Source organism: Bidens hawaiensis, unplaced genomic scaffold (genome assembly GCF_021521415.1).
Source record: "Bidens hawaiensis isolate Kalapana, Puna unplaced genomic scaffold, B.hawaiensis_p1.1 tig00012684_1, whole genome shotgun sequence".
Lineage (NCBI taxonomy): Eukaryota > Viridiplantae > Streptophyta > Magnoliopsida > Asterales > Asteraceae > Bidens > Bidens hawaiensis.
Genome location: NW_027492049.1, coordinates 110681 through 127901, shown reverse-complemented (window position 1 = coordinate 127901; position 17221 = coordinate 110681). Strand labels below are relative to the sequence as shown.

General features: G+C 36.5%; 1 protein-coding gene across 1 annotated transcript; it reads left to right on the top strand.

The window, feature by feature from the left end:
* The first annotated feature begins 11747 nt into the window (after positions 1-11747).
* Positions 11748-12921, top strand: LOC143541864 (uncharacterized). Its single transcript, XM_077034567.1, has 5 exons — positions 11748-11973; positions 12084-12283; positions 12373-12513; positions 12583-12794; positions 12873-12921. The coding sequence occupies exons 1-5, from the start codon at positions 11748-11750 to the stop codon at positions 12913-12915; spliced, it is 822 nt and encodes a 273-aa protein (XP_076890682.1). The 3' UTR covers positions 12916-12921.
* Positions 12922-17221: the final 4300 nt, after the last annotated feature.

Sequence of the window (17221 nt, the reverse complement as noted above, 5' to 3'; positions counted from 1 at the left end):
CCCACCGAAATCCCTTGATTCAGTTTACATAGTATAGCCCAAAACATAAAGCATAAACCATAAATAGAGCCTAACAAGTAGAGAGGATCTTGGTTGACAGGAAGAGCTTGGAGAATGTAAGGTTGATGGTTTGGACTTGATAAGCATTGATAGCGTAATAAGGTGCAGGTATAGTTTGAGCTTGGTGAGCATGGATAAGTTGAGGGCACATATTGCAAAGATGACTAGGATCTCCACAATGGTAGCAAGCACGGGTAGTAGGGGGTCTAGGCACAGGCGATGCACAGCAAATGTTAGAAAGGTGACCATAACGGTTGTAGTTGGTGTATACGCGACATGGAGATTAAGTCAGGTGATGGTAGTTAAAAATAGAGCATAACGAGAAAGGTCCGGTATAGGGTTTCTTGTTAGGAGCATTTTGGTTGAAGGGTTGAGGGTTGGTTTGGTTAACAGAATAGTCTTGGTGGTTAGATTTACGTTTGTGGTGAGAAAGCTTACTATCGTGCGGAGTCGGTTTGGGTTCGGCCTTAGCATCAGTTGAGGATTTGGCTTTGGAGTTTTCAGAGGTAGTTTTAGAGTCCTTTTGCGGAAGGGTTCCATCTCTAACGTGGTCATCAGAAAGTGAAGCAGCAAGAGCAATAGTTTCCTTGAGTTCCTCCCAAGGCATATTCGTAGCAATCCCAAGCATAGTTCAGCAAATTCCCTAGTGATTCTAGCAGCTAAACGGCGATCATGTGCAGCCGACGGACGACGTTGATTACGACGATGAATTCTTAGGGAAGACGTTCTATGAGGACCAAAAATGAAGTTTTATAAGATGGTGGGTAAGTTGTGTAAATGAGTAGATATAAGGTGATGGGGAAATGCGATAAAATCATGCTAGTGATGACTCGAGGACGAGTCAGGATTTAAAAATATGTGAATAATTTTGAGGAATTTAATTAAATAAACAATGTTTATAGAAATTTCAAAAGTAAAATGTTATTGAGTTGGGCTTTCCATGGGCTTCCCATGGTAGCTTGAGATCCCAAATAAAAATAACAAAACATATCCAATGAGTTGACCTTCCATAAGCTTTCCATGGTAATTTGAATGGCCCAACTAAATAAAGCAACAAAAATTTTGGGAATTGGCCCTCCTATGAGCGTTCCATAGCAATTTATTGGCCCAATTAAATAACGAGTAACAAACAATCCAGTTGGTCAGCCCATGATCGTTACATGGCATTTAACTGACCCAACTAATTAACAAATTACAAATCAATGGAGTTGGTCGGCCCATGAGCGTTACATCGCGTTTTAACATACCCAACTAATTAACAAACTATCAAATCAATAAAATAAGTAGTCGGAGTATCTCGTGAACCACCACGGGTGACACTTCCGACCAAATATCGAATCAAAATGGGTTAAAAAATGGATAGTTGGAGTGCCCACGGATTTACATAGATTTTTCACCCAACTAGGCATTTAAAATAATTAAAAATACAATTTTGGAAGTTTCCCGAATTTAGCCACGAACCACCGTGAATTCGGTTATATAAAAGGGATGTAACCGTTTAACTGGTTATGTTTAACCACTTAGGGGTTCGTTCGTATGACATCTTGTTCTGCTTTGGCCTAGAGGCTCGAGTACTGGCTGGGTTATCCTCCAGGTAAGGAATAGCGTCTTACCTTTGGTTCTTGGAACCGTTTTGGCAAGGCCCAACTCACAGTTTCTCGCACCCCCTACGGTTACTTATCGAACATGTCATACTCCCATGCCCTAGGGAGAGGGAGCAAAAACAAAACTCAGGAATTCTTAAGGAATTTTTCAAAATAAAAGATAATCTACCAAAAATAAAAGATTTAGAAAAATATTTTGAATGTGAGGCATAGCCTCGGAATTTATGTGTGTGCACAATAGATAAGATATAATAAAATAATTAACCTACATTAGCTGTAAATAGTTTAAATAGCACATGAGGCAGTTCAGATAAGCACGTATCTAAGCATATGACTAGGACAATTTCATGACCTATCTTATAACCTTGGGCTCTGATACCAATCTATCACACCCCAACCTAAGACGGAAATGTCGGGGCGTGAGCCGATTGTTCACAGCTCAAAGGTACTATCATAATATAAAGATGACAATATCTATAAAATTAATTATTTTAAATTACAGTGCACAAATATACATAACACAAGTAAATAATTTAAAATGAATAATCCAAATAAATAAATTTAAATCATATTTGTTTTCATTAAACCCTAAGGTCTTGTCTAGGCGTCCAAAACTTCAATCCTCAAGTCAAACAAAAACCAGCATATGCGTAGGAAATACAATAGAGTTTTTCAACATAAAGTTGAGTGAGATTATCACCTGTTTTGCAATGATACAATAATAATTTAATAAATGAGCAAAACGTAGTAAATTGCGGTAAATAAATCAAACCATAAGTAAGTAGTTAAACCGTTGCCAAGCGAATCAGGCGTTGGTCAATAGTATGATCACACTATAAATAAGAATATGTTGGACCCCTCCGAAATAAGAATGAATGAATATTAGCACAAGTAAGCAAGTAACATATATATTTGATCCAATCATACACAATTAAACGTTTGCTATTGTTTGAGATATTTAGATAATACGAAATATGGATAATACGCATATGTCCCCAAAACTTGTGAAAACTAAGTAAAATAGGGGAATGATAAAACTCACCTTAGATTGAAGGCAAGTGATTAATAAATATGATAAACGAATTAAGAATTAAGCGAGTCGTCCACGAACGCGTCAAACTGAAAGAAAGAACTGAACCTGAAACTTTGAGATATGAAAATATGAGTAAGAAAGAACGCAATGCCGCTGGAATCAATCCAAACGGATGTTTAGAACACCAGTTATGTTAAATTAAAGATTTAAGCGAGCTGGTACTGACCAGAATCCGAACAGCGAGACGGAAGTCGGGTTTTGGTCAGTAGCCCTAAAATTTTGTTACGAGAATAAAGTCTTCTGTACCGAACGTTAGTTCTGACTAGAAGTATGAGAAAACGAGTAGTCAAACTTGTTGACCGTTTTGCCCTTTAACGAGTTTTAAACGAATTGACCAGTCAACACCCTTCAACCACCAAAATTGATTGAAGGTTATTGACTAGGGAACATGTATGAACGATTTCACAGGTTAGAACTTACCCGGAAAAAGAAAGCATCAACTAAAAAGAAGAGTCAAAGGTCGATGTATAAGCATAGTCAAACTTCAAGGCTTGTGTCTTCAATCAAATAAGAAAAACCGAAGAAGATGATGAAGGGTGAAGGTAAGTGACGGCTGGGGAATAATATATTAGGGTTTAGGGAAGTTTGTGGCATAAGAAACACAAAAATGATTATAATTCGTTTAGTTAGTTTACTCGTTTAAGAAACCGAATATGTTTTTAAGAAACCGAATAATATATTAGGGTTTAGTTAGTTTACTCGTTTAAGAAACCGAATATGTTTTTAATTATCAAACCAATATTATAATCTGTAAAATTCGTTCTTGGGCAAGGGGTAATGAACATGAACATCTACTTAGGCTATATGTGTTTTCTTGGGGCTTGATTCACTCGATTTAGTCCAAAAATAAGCGATTTCGGGCCAAAAATGAACTAGGAAACAAAATAAACTTAAACAATCTGCACAGGGGGGTGGAGGCGCTTTGCGGTGTCCATGGGCCTCCATGGTCGCGCGACGCTTTGGCAAGGGAGAAGGGAAGTTTGGTTTTTGACAAATTAGGCCCTTGTAGTTTCATAAATGGTAAATTATTGAATATTGTGGAGTTAAATCAAGGTTTGAACTACTTTAAGAACATGAGGGATATAAAATGAAAATATAAACCTTAAATACTCATAATTGTTTAATTTTATTAACAATAAGGATCCGAAAAATGTTCCTGGATTGGTTTTACGTAAACGAATACAAGTTTGAAAAATCCGAGATGTTACACTCCCTGTCCAGTAATATTTCTTGCGCCGGCCATTTGAATTCTATAAGAAAACACAACGCCATCAGTCAAGAAAATTGCTTAGTACAAGACTTGTAAGGTAAACAGTTAATGACAGTGGCCAGTTGTAATTAACTAATCACGTTACTCCCCTTGTCTTTCATACTTCCTTTCGTGATCACACCTATGCCAAATTCTACAACTTACTTGCATTAATCATACTTACAAACATTCATGTATACTTATCTCTAGCGTTCAAACGAGCATTCACAAAAATTTATATCAAATCATGCATTCTAACACATGAACTAAGTCATGTAATTTAACACGTACATTTTAACATTCAAATAAGTTATTTTCTCTACTACTCGCGAGCTTGTTTGGGTGGTATACGGCTATCCATACTATCATCCTTCCTCGATCACATTCTCTTTTTTAGTTTAAGCATGCGAGGATGCTTAAATCTCTCAAACTTTTCTCTGATACCAATTGTAAGGCCCGTAACCCAGGCCCTACATTGGACGTTGGATTTACTCATAAAACTCAGCTTGTTACAGCGGAAGCATATACAATTTGCAGCGGAATTAAAACTTTTTACATAACAACTTCTATCTCTTGCTAGATCTTCAATATGGATAACCTCGCGCGCACCTCAAGCTTGCCACGATGTCAGCAATACCTGCATGCATACTAAAAGTCAGCTATATGCTAAGTGAGTTCTAACGTTTCTTCTTTTCATAACATACTATTTATAATTAAATCACATCTTTCGAACATTTATACATAACATAACCTTCCTCATTCATTATTTACTTTCTCTATGTCTGTTTATCAATCATTCCATAGCTATATTCATGCATGCTTACTCATAACCAAGCCTCCTATTCTTGCTCATAACCAAGCCATCTATCCTTGCTCATAACCGAGCCTTCTATCCTTGCTCATAGCTAAGCCATATATCCTTGCTCATAACCAAGCCATCTATTCTTGCTCATTACCGAGCCTTCTATTCTTGCTCATAACTGAGCCATATATTCTTGCTCATAACCGAGATATACAAGGTTAGAGGGATTTGCCATCCTAACCTTTGTTTCATTCATGAGGCCCAAAGGCTCTACACATGAACGTGTACCCTATCTTCTATACATAGCATTCATAAACATTTACATTAACGTACACATTCTTCACAAGTATTATTAGGGCTGGCTCCCTAACTCGTTTTGTTCTGTCAACTAATATATAACCCCAAAACACATTCTTATAAGATATACATCATTAATTAAAATTACGTATACAAATTCTTTCACTTATGAGTATGCATACAACCCCAAAAACATTTAAAGGAAAAAGGGGACTATAACTCACCTGAAGTTGGCTTCTTTCTGAGTTAACTATAATACCCTTTCTTAGATGTGCACAGCTAACTACATAATAATTAAAAGTATCAATTTATTATTTCAAACTATCTCGTACTTCTAGATTATTAAAACCCTCAAATAACGGGGCCCGGGGCAGTTGTAATAATTACTTAGTTACGCCCGACTCAAATCAATTCCATTCTAGTTAAATAACTACACTCAAATCAATTTCATTCTAGTTGGATGACTAGACTCAAATCGATTCCATTCTAGTTGCATGACTGGACTCAAATCTATTCCATTCAAGTTGAATGACTAGACTCAAATCGATTCCATTCTAGTTGAATGATTCCATTCTAGTTGAATGACTAGACTCAAATTGATTCCATTCAAGTTGAATGACTAGACTCAAATCAATTCCATTCTAGTTGAATGAACCATTCGAGTTGAATGAACAATTCGATTTGAATGAAAAATTCGAGTTGAATGAATCATTTGAGTTGAATGAACCATTCAAGATGAATGAACAGTTCGAGTTTAATGAACCATTCGAGTTGAACGAACCATTCGACTTGAATGAACCATTCGAGTCCCCTATTCCATTCGAATCCCATTCCATTCAAATCTCATTCCAGTCGAACTCCATTCCATTCGAATCCCATTCCATTCAAGTCCCCTATTCCATTCGATTCAAATCCCATTCAGTTCAAACCGAATTACCTATTCCATTCGAATCGAATATAAACATTTGATTCGAGTTAAACCATTTGAATCAAAACCCAATCATTTACTCAGCTCGATTGGAATTCATTCAAGTCGGATGACTCGGTTCGTTTCGTTTCCTTACTTTACAAGACTCGATTTGCTTTATTCATTGCTTCCTAACACAAACCGACATTAAAAACCTAATCTTTAACCTACAGCATACCTTTTTAGAACATGGTTAGGTTTAGATCTTGAACCTCACGTGAAACTAGTTGTGGATCTGTTGCTTGATGGTTCTTGAACAAGAATTCCCTAGGTTATTTGGATCTAGGATGAATATGAGATGAAAGAGGGTTTGTGTGTGATATGAGTGTGTGAAAAGGAAGCGGGAGATGAAGAATGAGAAATGATTAGGGTTTTATAAGGGAGGGTTAGCAGTTTAAATACTCCAAGCCCATGGACCTTAGGCCCGTAACCATTCCCAAGTCCATCTTTTATCATCCAAGCCAACACTCAACTAATTATTATTCCACATAATTAAATAATAACACACAATTTATTAACTACCGGTCTTTCATTATTTAATCATAAAAGCATAATGTTACATTAGCCACATAACAACACATTGCAGGCCCTTATATAAGAAAATATGATTCAAACAGTGACTCCCTCACTGGCCTCTTTTTTGCGCTTCATCTTAAAAAACACTACATCATGAGTTATCATCTAGTTTCTGTGATCTACGTCCCAAAGTTAAGTTGTGAATTTTGAACAAGAAAAAATGTTTGAGAAATTTTTTTTTCTTTAAGTTATAGTGTTCCCCTTGTAAGGCCAATATTTGTGACTTGCAATATCAAATTACGAAACCCATTATTTATTCACGGTCAAGATAATAACTAATGTCGGCGAGAAATCCGGACACGAGACAAGAACTTCGGGCGCGCGTTTAGCTTCAAAAGGAAGAAAGCTTCTAGATTATGTTTTTATTTTGCTATATATATGTTACATGTTGTCATATGTATGTGTGTGTTTTGATGGTGTAAACAACCACCCAAGGGGAGCTCACCTTGGGTGGGATCGGTTCGTCTGAATATTATGAATCTTTTGTACCGGTTACGAGATCGTTTACCCTTATCATATCTTTACATTATATGTTCGATCGTTTGTATATACCGCACCCATCTCGAGCACTTATCAAGAACAAAGCCGTTCGTTGTCGGATCCGGTTTCGGGACCTACAATTGGTATCAGAGCGGGTCGAATCAAATGATTCAACTTTGCTCTTGATATTCCGGTTCTATTTCCGCGATTACCCGAACCGAGACCTTAAAGACCTGTTGAAGTTTGAAAATAAAGTTTGAAGATCTTGAAAATAAAGTGGGAAATAAGCGTGTTTGAAGCTTCTCCTTGTAGATCCGGATGTTCGGGATCTACAAGTGCAAGATCCGGGCGTCTCGAGAACCGTTCCGCCATACGCCGAAAATCCAGTCCTTCCCGGCGACGATTCCGAGGTTGAAGATGTAAAAATCAAACTCCGACATGAGTGTCGGTTATCTCTGCTTGTTCAAGGAGGTCGGTATTTCAGTAATGTGTGAGCCAGAGGCTGAGATGCGGCAGCGGCAGCTTGCGGTGGTCGTCAGAGCTTTATTAATGGTGGCGAACGGAAACCGCTCAGGGTGTTCATGTATTCTTCTTCTCAGGGACTTCAACCACCGTACGTTCTCCGGCCGTTTAGCCGCCACTAAAAACTCCTCGAAGCACGCCGCCGTCCAGATTCTACATGATTCAGAAGGTTGGAATCTTTGGACAGGGAAAACAAGGGGTTTGGTTCTGTTTCTTAAGGTTTCAAAGGAGTTGGTGGTTTGGTAACATGTTGGTTCGAGGTACGAAAAGCCGTGTTAGTCGGATACGGCGGTGGTGAGGGTGAAAAAAATGGAAATAAGGATGGTGAAAGTGGTTTTCCGGCGGTCCATTAGTGGAAATGAGGGGACGGTGGATGGATGTGTAAAGAGTGACGGTGGTTGAGAACCGGGATATCTTTTCGGTGAATTTTTTCCGGCAAGGGTGAGTGGCGGCTAGGTCACAAACGTGGTCTATCATGTTGATGTTGGGAAATTGCTACACTGCCAGGTATTACGGTGTAAGTAATTTTGCTTCATGGGCCTAATCCACATGATTATGCATATGAGTTTTGGGCTATTAAATTTAAATTGGGCTTGCATTAATCTAATTAGTTTGAGATTTTTGAGCTGGTGGTTTATTATACATTATTATTTGAAATTAGAACATGAACCAGCTGGGTTATTTCTTGGTTGGATATATTTTTAGGCTCAAGATGGTTGAGATTATTTTTGTTGATGATGTTTTGTTGTTGACCAAATCTGAAGTAAGTCAAAATTTGTTCGGGTTTTGTCTTGTTTAACCGTGTTCAAAGCTTGTTGTTTCTAAGGCGTTCGAGAAGTTGGATCCGAAAGGTGAACTTCGAACGAATTAATAAGTTTTGTTCATTTGATCATTGAATCCAGTAATTCGAGATCGATTTTTGGATATTCGAGCTCATCTCATGCCTACATACAACTTAAGATCCAAAGAAGCGAGAACTACTTCAAGATTAAATATAGGTGGATCATATCTTGAGGGGGTGAATTGAAATGAAGAGGCATCGATTTATCGGGTGATTTGTGAAGATACGAGACACGGTGAGACAAAGTTTTAAGATCACAAGTCAACTGGGTGATTGTAAGGCCAATATTTGTGACTTGCGATATCAAATTACGAAACCCATTATTTATTCACGGTCAAGATAATAATTAATGTCGGCGAGAAATCCAGACACGAGACGAGAACTTCGGGCACGCGTTTAGCTTCGAAGGGAAGAAAGCTTCTAGATTATGTTTTTATTTTGCTATATATATGTTACATGTTGTCATATGTATGTGCGTGTTTTGATGGTGTAAACAACCACCCAAGGGGAGCTCACCTTGGGTGGGATCGGTTCGTCTTAATATTATGAATCTTTTGTACCGGTTACGAGATCGTTTACCCTTATCATATCTTTACATTATATGTTCGATCGTTTGTTTATACCTCACCCGTCTCGAGCACTTATCAAGAAAAAAGTTGTTCGTTGTCGGATCCGGTTTCGGGACCTACACCCCTAATGAAGTGACCTGGTTATCAACCCCTCTGTGTTGTGTTCTGCGCTAGAGGTATAAAAAACCAGTTTTATACCCAAACCGAACCAGTTTATAAACAGACAGGTTTGGTCAATGACCAGTCAAAAACTGGTTGACTCAAACTGGTTCGGTTCATAAACCAGTTTAGAAATAAGATAGTCTGGTCTGGTCTGGTCTGGTCCAGGTCGGTTCGGTCCGGTTGAGAACCGGCTTTCTCAAACCGGTTTGGTTTTAAAACCGGTCTGGTAGATCTTTAAGGGAACCTGTCCTGGAACTGTCGGTTTGGAAGCCGGTTTGGCTTAAACCAATTTTATTGTCAAATAGATCCGGTCCAGTTTGCATAAAACCGGTTCCAAACCGGTTTTTTTGTACAACTCTATTATGGGCAGTGCCGGCTTTTAGCCTGTGCAGCGTGTGCACCTGCACATGGGCGGATCTAGTGTGGGTTCACTGGATTCACAGGAACCCACTGACTTTTGGATTTTTAGTTGAACGTCCATATAAAAAGACTGGAGTGAACCCACATATAAAATATAGAGTGAACTTGTACACAAATTGAATAAATACTCTAGTGGTTAAGTCTCTACTTTATAGTTGAAGATACCTGGATTCGATTCTCTCTTGCTTTATATTTTCTAATATTTTTTATTCAAAACATATTTAGGGTTTCTTTTTTCACTCTATAGCCCACACTCTCCATCGCAACCTCCACCATACAACAGAATGCCTATGCTATATACATTAACTGCAAGATTCAAGCAAAGGCTAAGCCATGTACCGTCGTATTGTTGCATATGCCTCCATGTTAGCTTTCCTGTGCTGTGTAATTGTGCTAATGCATTGTTTTTTTTTAAATATTTAGGACTAAATTCTTGGTTTAATAATTTATTTACCGATGCATATGATTCATATATATATCTAGATATGGGGAAACAGATGAAGATGTGGCCTAATTAAACAAATAGGATTGTTCTAAGTGTAAAGGTGTATGCAATTGTAGCATTTGTATTTATGTTTATGAAACTTTATCTATTGATGACTTGTGAAATTAAGATGAAATTTAAGCGTACTTTTAACCGTAGGAAAAAACGCGGTCATTAGCCCACTCGTATAGTTACACCAATGGCAAAGGCATGCGGATTATCCGTTGTTTTTTAATGGAAACGTTTTTTTTATTACTGTATCGTATTTTTATTATGTGATTAACTTTACCCGACCCAAACCATTGAATCGAGCCAAAAATTTTTATGCCCAATCCTATGAATTCGAGGCACCTAAAAACAGTGAACCTACTATAAAAAATTTTGGATCCACCACTACACTGCACAAGGCCCATAAAAACCAGGGGCCACAATTTTTAAGTATCATATGCATTTTAAAATTTAAACCCAGTTAAAAGCCCACTTCCCCTTTCAAAGCCCACCGCAACTAGAAATGGTGAACTGAAGTTCAAACCAAATTATAAACGTGAAGTTGTTCAACAATTTCAAATTATAGGGTTTTATTTCAAATAATCAGCTCGATCATGGTTTCGTTGCTCGTATAAACTTTTACTTTTTAGTTTATATTTGGTTCACGAGTAAATTATAATTTGAAATTATATTTTGTCGTTTAAAATTATGCATTGCAAAACTAAAAGTTGAAATTATTTGATTAGATATTTAGAAAATTATGATTACAAAACCTAAAATTGGGTATTTAGGTAACTATAATTACTTGATTATTTGAATTTATAGGTTAACAACTTCACAATTTTGTGTATATAAATATATATAAAAGTTCACATAAGGGCTCCTTTTTTGTATCACACAAAATTTATGATTATCCGCGCGTTCTTAGGGACGGCCCTGGTTTTGGGACGATTTCCTTCATTTTCAGCGTTTCAACATGTTAACTTATTTTCACTAATCAAACCCGTGTTTATATATTTGGTTACATGATTTTACGTGAATTCAAGATAAAAAATTGATGTTTTTAACATGAATCAGTGTTGGTTAGTAAGATGAGGCAACACTATGTAAATGTAGCAAACACGCCACCCATTCCTGTAAACCACCACCCCCATGTTGGTTCTACTCTCACCTTAAGTGATGGGATCACTTATAAAAAGATACATTCACCCTAAATGATGGGATCACTTATAAAAAGATAAAAAAAATTGTTTTTCTTCTTTCTTTTTATCCGTAATTTTCATCCATAAAAAGTAACACATTCTCCCGTAAAAAAGGGTTACATTTCTGGCCAATAGTATTATGGAAACAACTAATTTCCACTCGTTTTCTTCCCCTAGAAATGCTAGCCAATCAATTCGGAGTAACAAAAAGCTCGTATAAATAACCCATGCATGCATCTCTTGTGTTTCCAAATTGTGCGGCAATATTAATTAATAATATACACCCAAAAACGCCAGCCAACTTCATTGGTACGTTTTTTCTCCCTTGATCATCGTCTCTGACCTCTCTCCTCCTCCGGCGAGGAAAACTAGCGCTAGGGTTGCTTGCTGGTTGAAGGAGGAGACGAAGAAGGAGGTACGGTTGATAGATCATGGGTCGTAGAAGGGGTTCGGTTGTTAACAAGCTCTTCATTTGGGTTCGTAAGCAATCGGTGAAGGTGAAGATCTTTTTGGCCGTTACATGCGTGTTATCTTCCCTCATCGCGCTTAGACTTCTTGCCAAAGACGCTACTCAGTTTTTTGTTGCATCCGAATTTGTTCATGCCACCGGTATCGTCGTTCTCATTTACAAGCTAAACACCTTAAAGACATGCTCTGGTATGTGTATTAATCATATGTGTTTGTGTTTGTGTTTCGTATTTGATGTTTGTGTATTTTATCTGTAGCTATATTAACTCACGGTTATTTTGTGCATTGGCACTTGGCAGGCCTTTCATTACAAACACAAGAACTCACAGCAATCTTTCTAGCCGTAAGATTGAGTTGTAGCTTAATGATGGAAAACGACATTCATACGGTTCTTGACTTTGCGACTTTGGTCGCTACTCTTTGGGTCGTTTACATGATGCGATACAAGCTGCAATCTACCTATAATGAAAATCTAGAGAATATGCCCATGCATTATTTGGTAATCGCGTGTAAATTCAAAAAGAAATAATTAAAAACTAATCAGGTTAAACAGGTCGAATGTTTATATTAATATTATTCAATCTACAGGTGGCGCCGTGTTTGGTTCTTGCTCTATTTATCAACCCGCGTACGTACCATTGTTATTTGAGCAAGGTGATGTGGGCATTCTGTGTATATTTGGAAGCAATTTCGGTGCTTCCACAGCTAACTATGATGCAGAAAACAAAGGTTTTGAATTCATAATATATATATATAATTAAAAAGGTAAATTATTTACAAAAATATTGCAAAATGTAGATGATTGAACCATTTACGGCTCATTATGTGTTTGCACTCGGAGTTGCGAGATTTTTGGGATGTGCTCACTGGATCATTCAAGTGTATGAATCAGCTGGAGCATATCTGTTCTTGTTGGGAAATGGCTACTTCTTTTGGTTGCCAGCAGTCTTGTTAGCGGAAGCGATTCAAACGTTTATCTTAGCTGACTTCTGTTACTACTATATTAAAAGGTAAAACTGTCCGGTTAACGGGTTAAATTGTTTTTGTTTTTTTGTTAGTAATCAACATTTGCAATATTTATATTGCAGTGTGGTGAACGGTCATCTTTTAGTCAGCTTGCCGCCTGTCTAGAAGAATTAATATTGGCATGAACATTTTAGAGGTCTAGGTTTCATGGGTTAGCAATGTGCATACAGTTTACAAGTTTTGATTGGTCCTGCTAAACCAAGTATTCCCGGGATTTGTCTATTGACACAGGGAAACCTATGTTAAAATTTTTGCTTTTTTACTTTATGTTTTCCTATATTGTTTAGGGTGACTTTTGTAAAGGTTAATTAATAATTCAATGCTAAATTTTGAATTTGTTGTTATACTCAATTACAAAATCAGATGAGTTGGATATCACGTTAATGGCTTAGATGATATCCTTGAATACTATGGTAACGTTGAGAAAAAACTTTGTTAAGCCTTACGAATATACTAGCCTTTCTCTATCACACTTCATTTAATTTGAAAGAGTACGTTCTAGTATACATAGTTGTATTAAACTGTCTAGAAAAAGTTGTTTTTAGGACCCTTATCGCGTTTAAGACATTTCTCTACCAAAATTTAATTATGTCAAGTTTAAGTCCAACCCAGTTTTTTTTATCAAATATATCGAAGATTAACATTAGTTGCATCTTCATCAATATTAGCGTCAAGAACAATCTCAATGATCATTAGCACCGTCAACACAATCTTTATCAGTGTTACCACCATAAACATTAACATCACCAACTTGATCTTCATCAACACCCATCACTACTAGAAAAGAGTAATGTTTGTCACAAAAATTTTCAATGCATTTTTTACAAACGTCATTTCTAACAAATTTCTAACAAAATTCCTACGCAAAAGGAAAACCCTAAATTTGCAACAGAATTGTGACAAGATAGTAACAAAAGAAATTGTGTTGGAAATGCGTAACAAATATTCCAGCACATTTCCAACAAAAAATTAGTTGATACTTTTATGTAACCTTTTTGTAAGAAATGCGTAACAAAGAAAATAAAATAATATAACTAATAGATTTCGTTGGAATTGCGAAATATTCCAACGCAATTTTAAGGAACGGTTAATTACAAACTATTTTAAAATATATAAATTATTATTATTATTATTATTATTTTCTACTAGTATTAATTTCATTTTTTTTGTCTACAAAGTATGTTGATATAATATTATGAATTTATTAATATTAATATACACATAATATACATATACTATTTGGACCTTTGCAATTGAATTCCAACAAAGTTCAAACAGGTAAAAGAAAAGAAGTCAAGGCGGGGGATCGAACATCCAAACTATACGTCTACTTCAGCAAGATGAACTACGGGTGCAAATGAGCCGAGCCGCTCGCGAGCTACTCAAGATCAACTCGTTAAAAAGCTTGATCGAGCCGAGCATAATCGAGCCAGAGCTTCACTTATCGAGCTCGAGCCGGCTCGTAAGCAAACGGCCAAAGAATCTTCCGAATGAGTTACTGGCTAAACTCACCACGTCGTCTTTCGATTCGGAGAAAACCCTCACCTAATGCCCAATGTACTTGAACACCCGCCTAAAAACACGATAGTGCGGTGAGCTAAAACCTATTCGGTTCAAGGATTCAACTAATGAATGTCATCTACTCGTCTAGTCTTTGTCATCACCCTAGTGTCGCTGAAAGTAAATGCTCACAAGCCTAATGAGTTTGTCATTATATAATTTTTAAAAAATATATTTAATAGTTATTAATTAATATATGTATGTGTATATATATATATAATGTTATGAAAAATAAATAAAAGTAACTAAATAATATTATTATTTTATACATAAAATTGCAATTGAAAAAAAAATTATAAAATAATTATAAATATATGAAAAATAATTAATAAATAGTAAATTAGTTGAGCCCGAGCTTAAATAATTAATAAATAGTAAATTAGTTGAGCCCGAGCCAAGCTCGAGCTTAAACATCTACTCACGAGCCAAACTCAAGCTTAAAAATCCACTCACGAGCTAAGTTCGAGCTTTGAAAATAGAGCTCGAAACTAGCCAAGCTCGAACTCTGTGTAAGTTAAACGAGTCAAGCTCAGACTCGGCTCGGCTCTGAGTCATTTTCACCCCAAAATTGAAGAACTAAGCTACTGGTCTTTGAATGTATTTAGATTGTTTTATCCGAAAACGTTTTTTTTTTTATAAATGGTTTATTTTATCCAAAAAAGTTTTTTTTATAAAGGGTTTGTTGACTTTGTTCGTACTTACCTCCCAAATCATGATCCATGCATAAAGAACTCAACGTCAGAATAGGGAGGTCATTAAACTTCCATCAATTTTTTTAACCGTCGATGAACTCTCTGCGTATTTGTTGGTGATTGAAATTGAAATCGAACCAACATCGTTGCACCACCACTAAATCATCTTACTATACTAGCCGCCACCAATTAACGGCGCTATTGTCCAGAGGCTTCCTAACTCATCAGCTATTTCGGTTGCCACTGGATTCGGGTAACAATTTTGATCTTCTTCCTTTGTTCTGCATATGCATAACTGTTCAAATATAGTTTGTGATAATTGATTTGTTAATATACTTTAATTTTTATATATTTTGTAATACAAATATCTGGTTATTTATATGTATTTAAGTTTTGGAAAATTATGAAACTGGTTAAGTATATTTGTTATTTGAAGTGTAATTAATTTGCATCCCATTTAAGCTTTTACACATTCTACACGTGGAAGCACGAACAAGAAATGTTAAAACTAGCTCTGTAAATTAGTTCACCTTTAAACATCCAAAGTTATCCATGTTGTTTTATTTACTTTGACATGCTTTATATATATTTAAACATTCATATTATTTTATAGAATTTATAAAATGGCCCAACAAATTTCAAACTATGAAGCCAAACCGGAACCAACGGTTTGGTTTGGTTTGGTTTTAAAAGTTAACGGTTTGGTTTTGGTTTTCAATATTAAAAACCGTTACTAACGGTTTTGCTCTTGGTTTGACCTAAAAACCGTCAAAACCGGACCGTGAACACCCTTACAGTGCAAATTCTTCTTTTAGTTGGGGTTCTTAATTTGATTCTATGTTGACTTCAGGTTAAAGGATCTTTCTGGTTGTCCAATCCAAATGTCGTTTAATAGAAAATTGATGTACACGATGAGAACCACTAATGGTCTTCTCAATCCGGCATTTCTTCAAATAGTAAACTGTTTCTTGGATTTTGCAAACTCAAAACAAAATTTGTAGAAGGGGTTGATGTTAAATTAATTAGATGCCCATGTTGTAAATGTGAAAATCGTCATTTCAAGACAAGAGATGAGGTTAAGTGTCATCTAATTGCCAAAGGATTCATGAAGGATTATCAGAATTGGTATTCGCATGGTCAATCATTTCCTACAGAAGATGTGGGCAAATGTTCAAACCCCATACCGTATCTACGTGTGGGTCAAGACCCTGATGACGATCTAGGTGAATATACAGGATATGATCAAATGGTTATCGAAAGCATGCAGCAAAATAATCATCCTTATTATCACCAAGGACCACAAGATCCAAATAAAACAGCAGAGACATTCTATACCATGTTAGAGCAAGCTAATGAGCCTTTATGGGGTGGTTCTGAAAAGGCTAGCACGCTTGCCACCGCCACCAGATTATTGAACTTGAAATCAGATTGTAATGTTTCGAACTCAACATTTGATAAAATACTTCTGATTATCAAAGACATTCTACCTGATGGTGATAGGCTACCTAGAAACTTTTATGAGACCAAGAAGATGTTGAAGCCACTAGAGTTGCCATCACAGCGTATTTATGTGTGCGTGTAACGCCCGTTTATTTTCGGTTCAAGGATTCGAAGTTTGTAAAGTATGTATATTTCTCGGGATTTAAACTACATCTCTCGGAAACCTTTTCGTCATCCCAGTACGTTAAATCATTTAAATTTTCCTTCAAGTTCCAACTCTAGGGGCTAAAGTGTAACATTTTAGGTTATAACACAAAACCCTAGCCTATTCCCCCTCCCACCTACGATCGGCACAAGGAGCAGCCCCCCACCCCCGATTTTTCTTTTTTTCAGCCTAGATTTTGAACATAAAACTTCAATTGAAGGTTAGTACTATGTCCCTACAAGTCTTTTACACCTTAATTGATCATTATATCGCGCGTATTGATCGATAAATGGCTTGTTTTAGGTTAACCGGGTGGCTATCCAATTGAGCGGTTTCGGGACTGTTTTGATTGAGGTTTTTGCACCAAAATCTTCCTAGGTATGTCTAGTATAACATACTTTAAAATTATGTCCATTGGTGTTCGTTTGATTGGTCAACTAGTTGTAGTTTGAATGTTAGTGTTCGATTGACTAGAATTGTATATTGTTGCATTTAACGCGAGGGTTGAAGTGTT

Bases quoted from the DNA above. Each gene is read 5' to 3' on its own strand.
- LOC143541864 (XM_077034567.1), top strand. From the start codon at position 11,748: ATGGGTCGTAGAAGGGGTTCGGTTGTTAACAAGCTCTTCATTTGGGTT. The intron at 12,514-12,582 runs GTTTTGAATTCA...TGCAAAATGTAG, and splicing joins CTATGATGCAGAAAACAAAG to ATGATTGAACCATTTACGGC. The intron at 12,795-12,872 runs GTAAAACTGTCC...TTTATATTGCAG, and splicing joins TGTTACTACTATATTAAAAG to TGTGGTGAACGGTCATCTTT.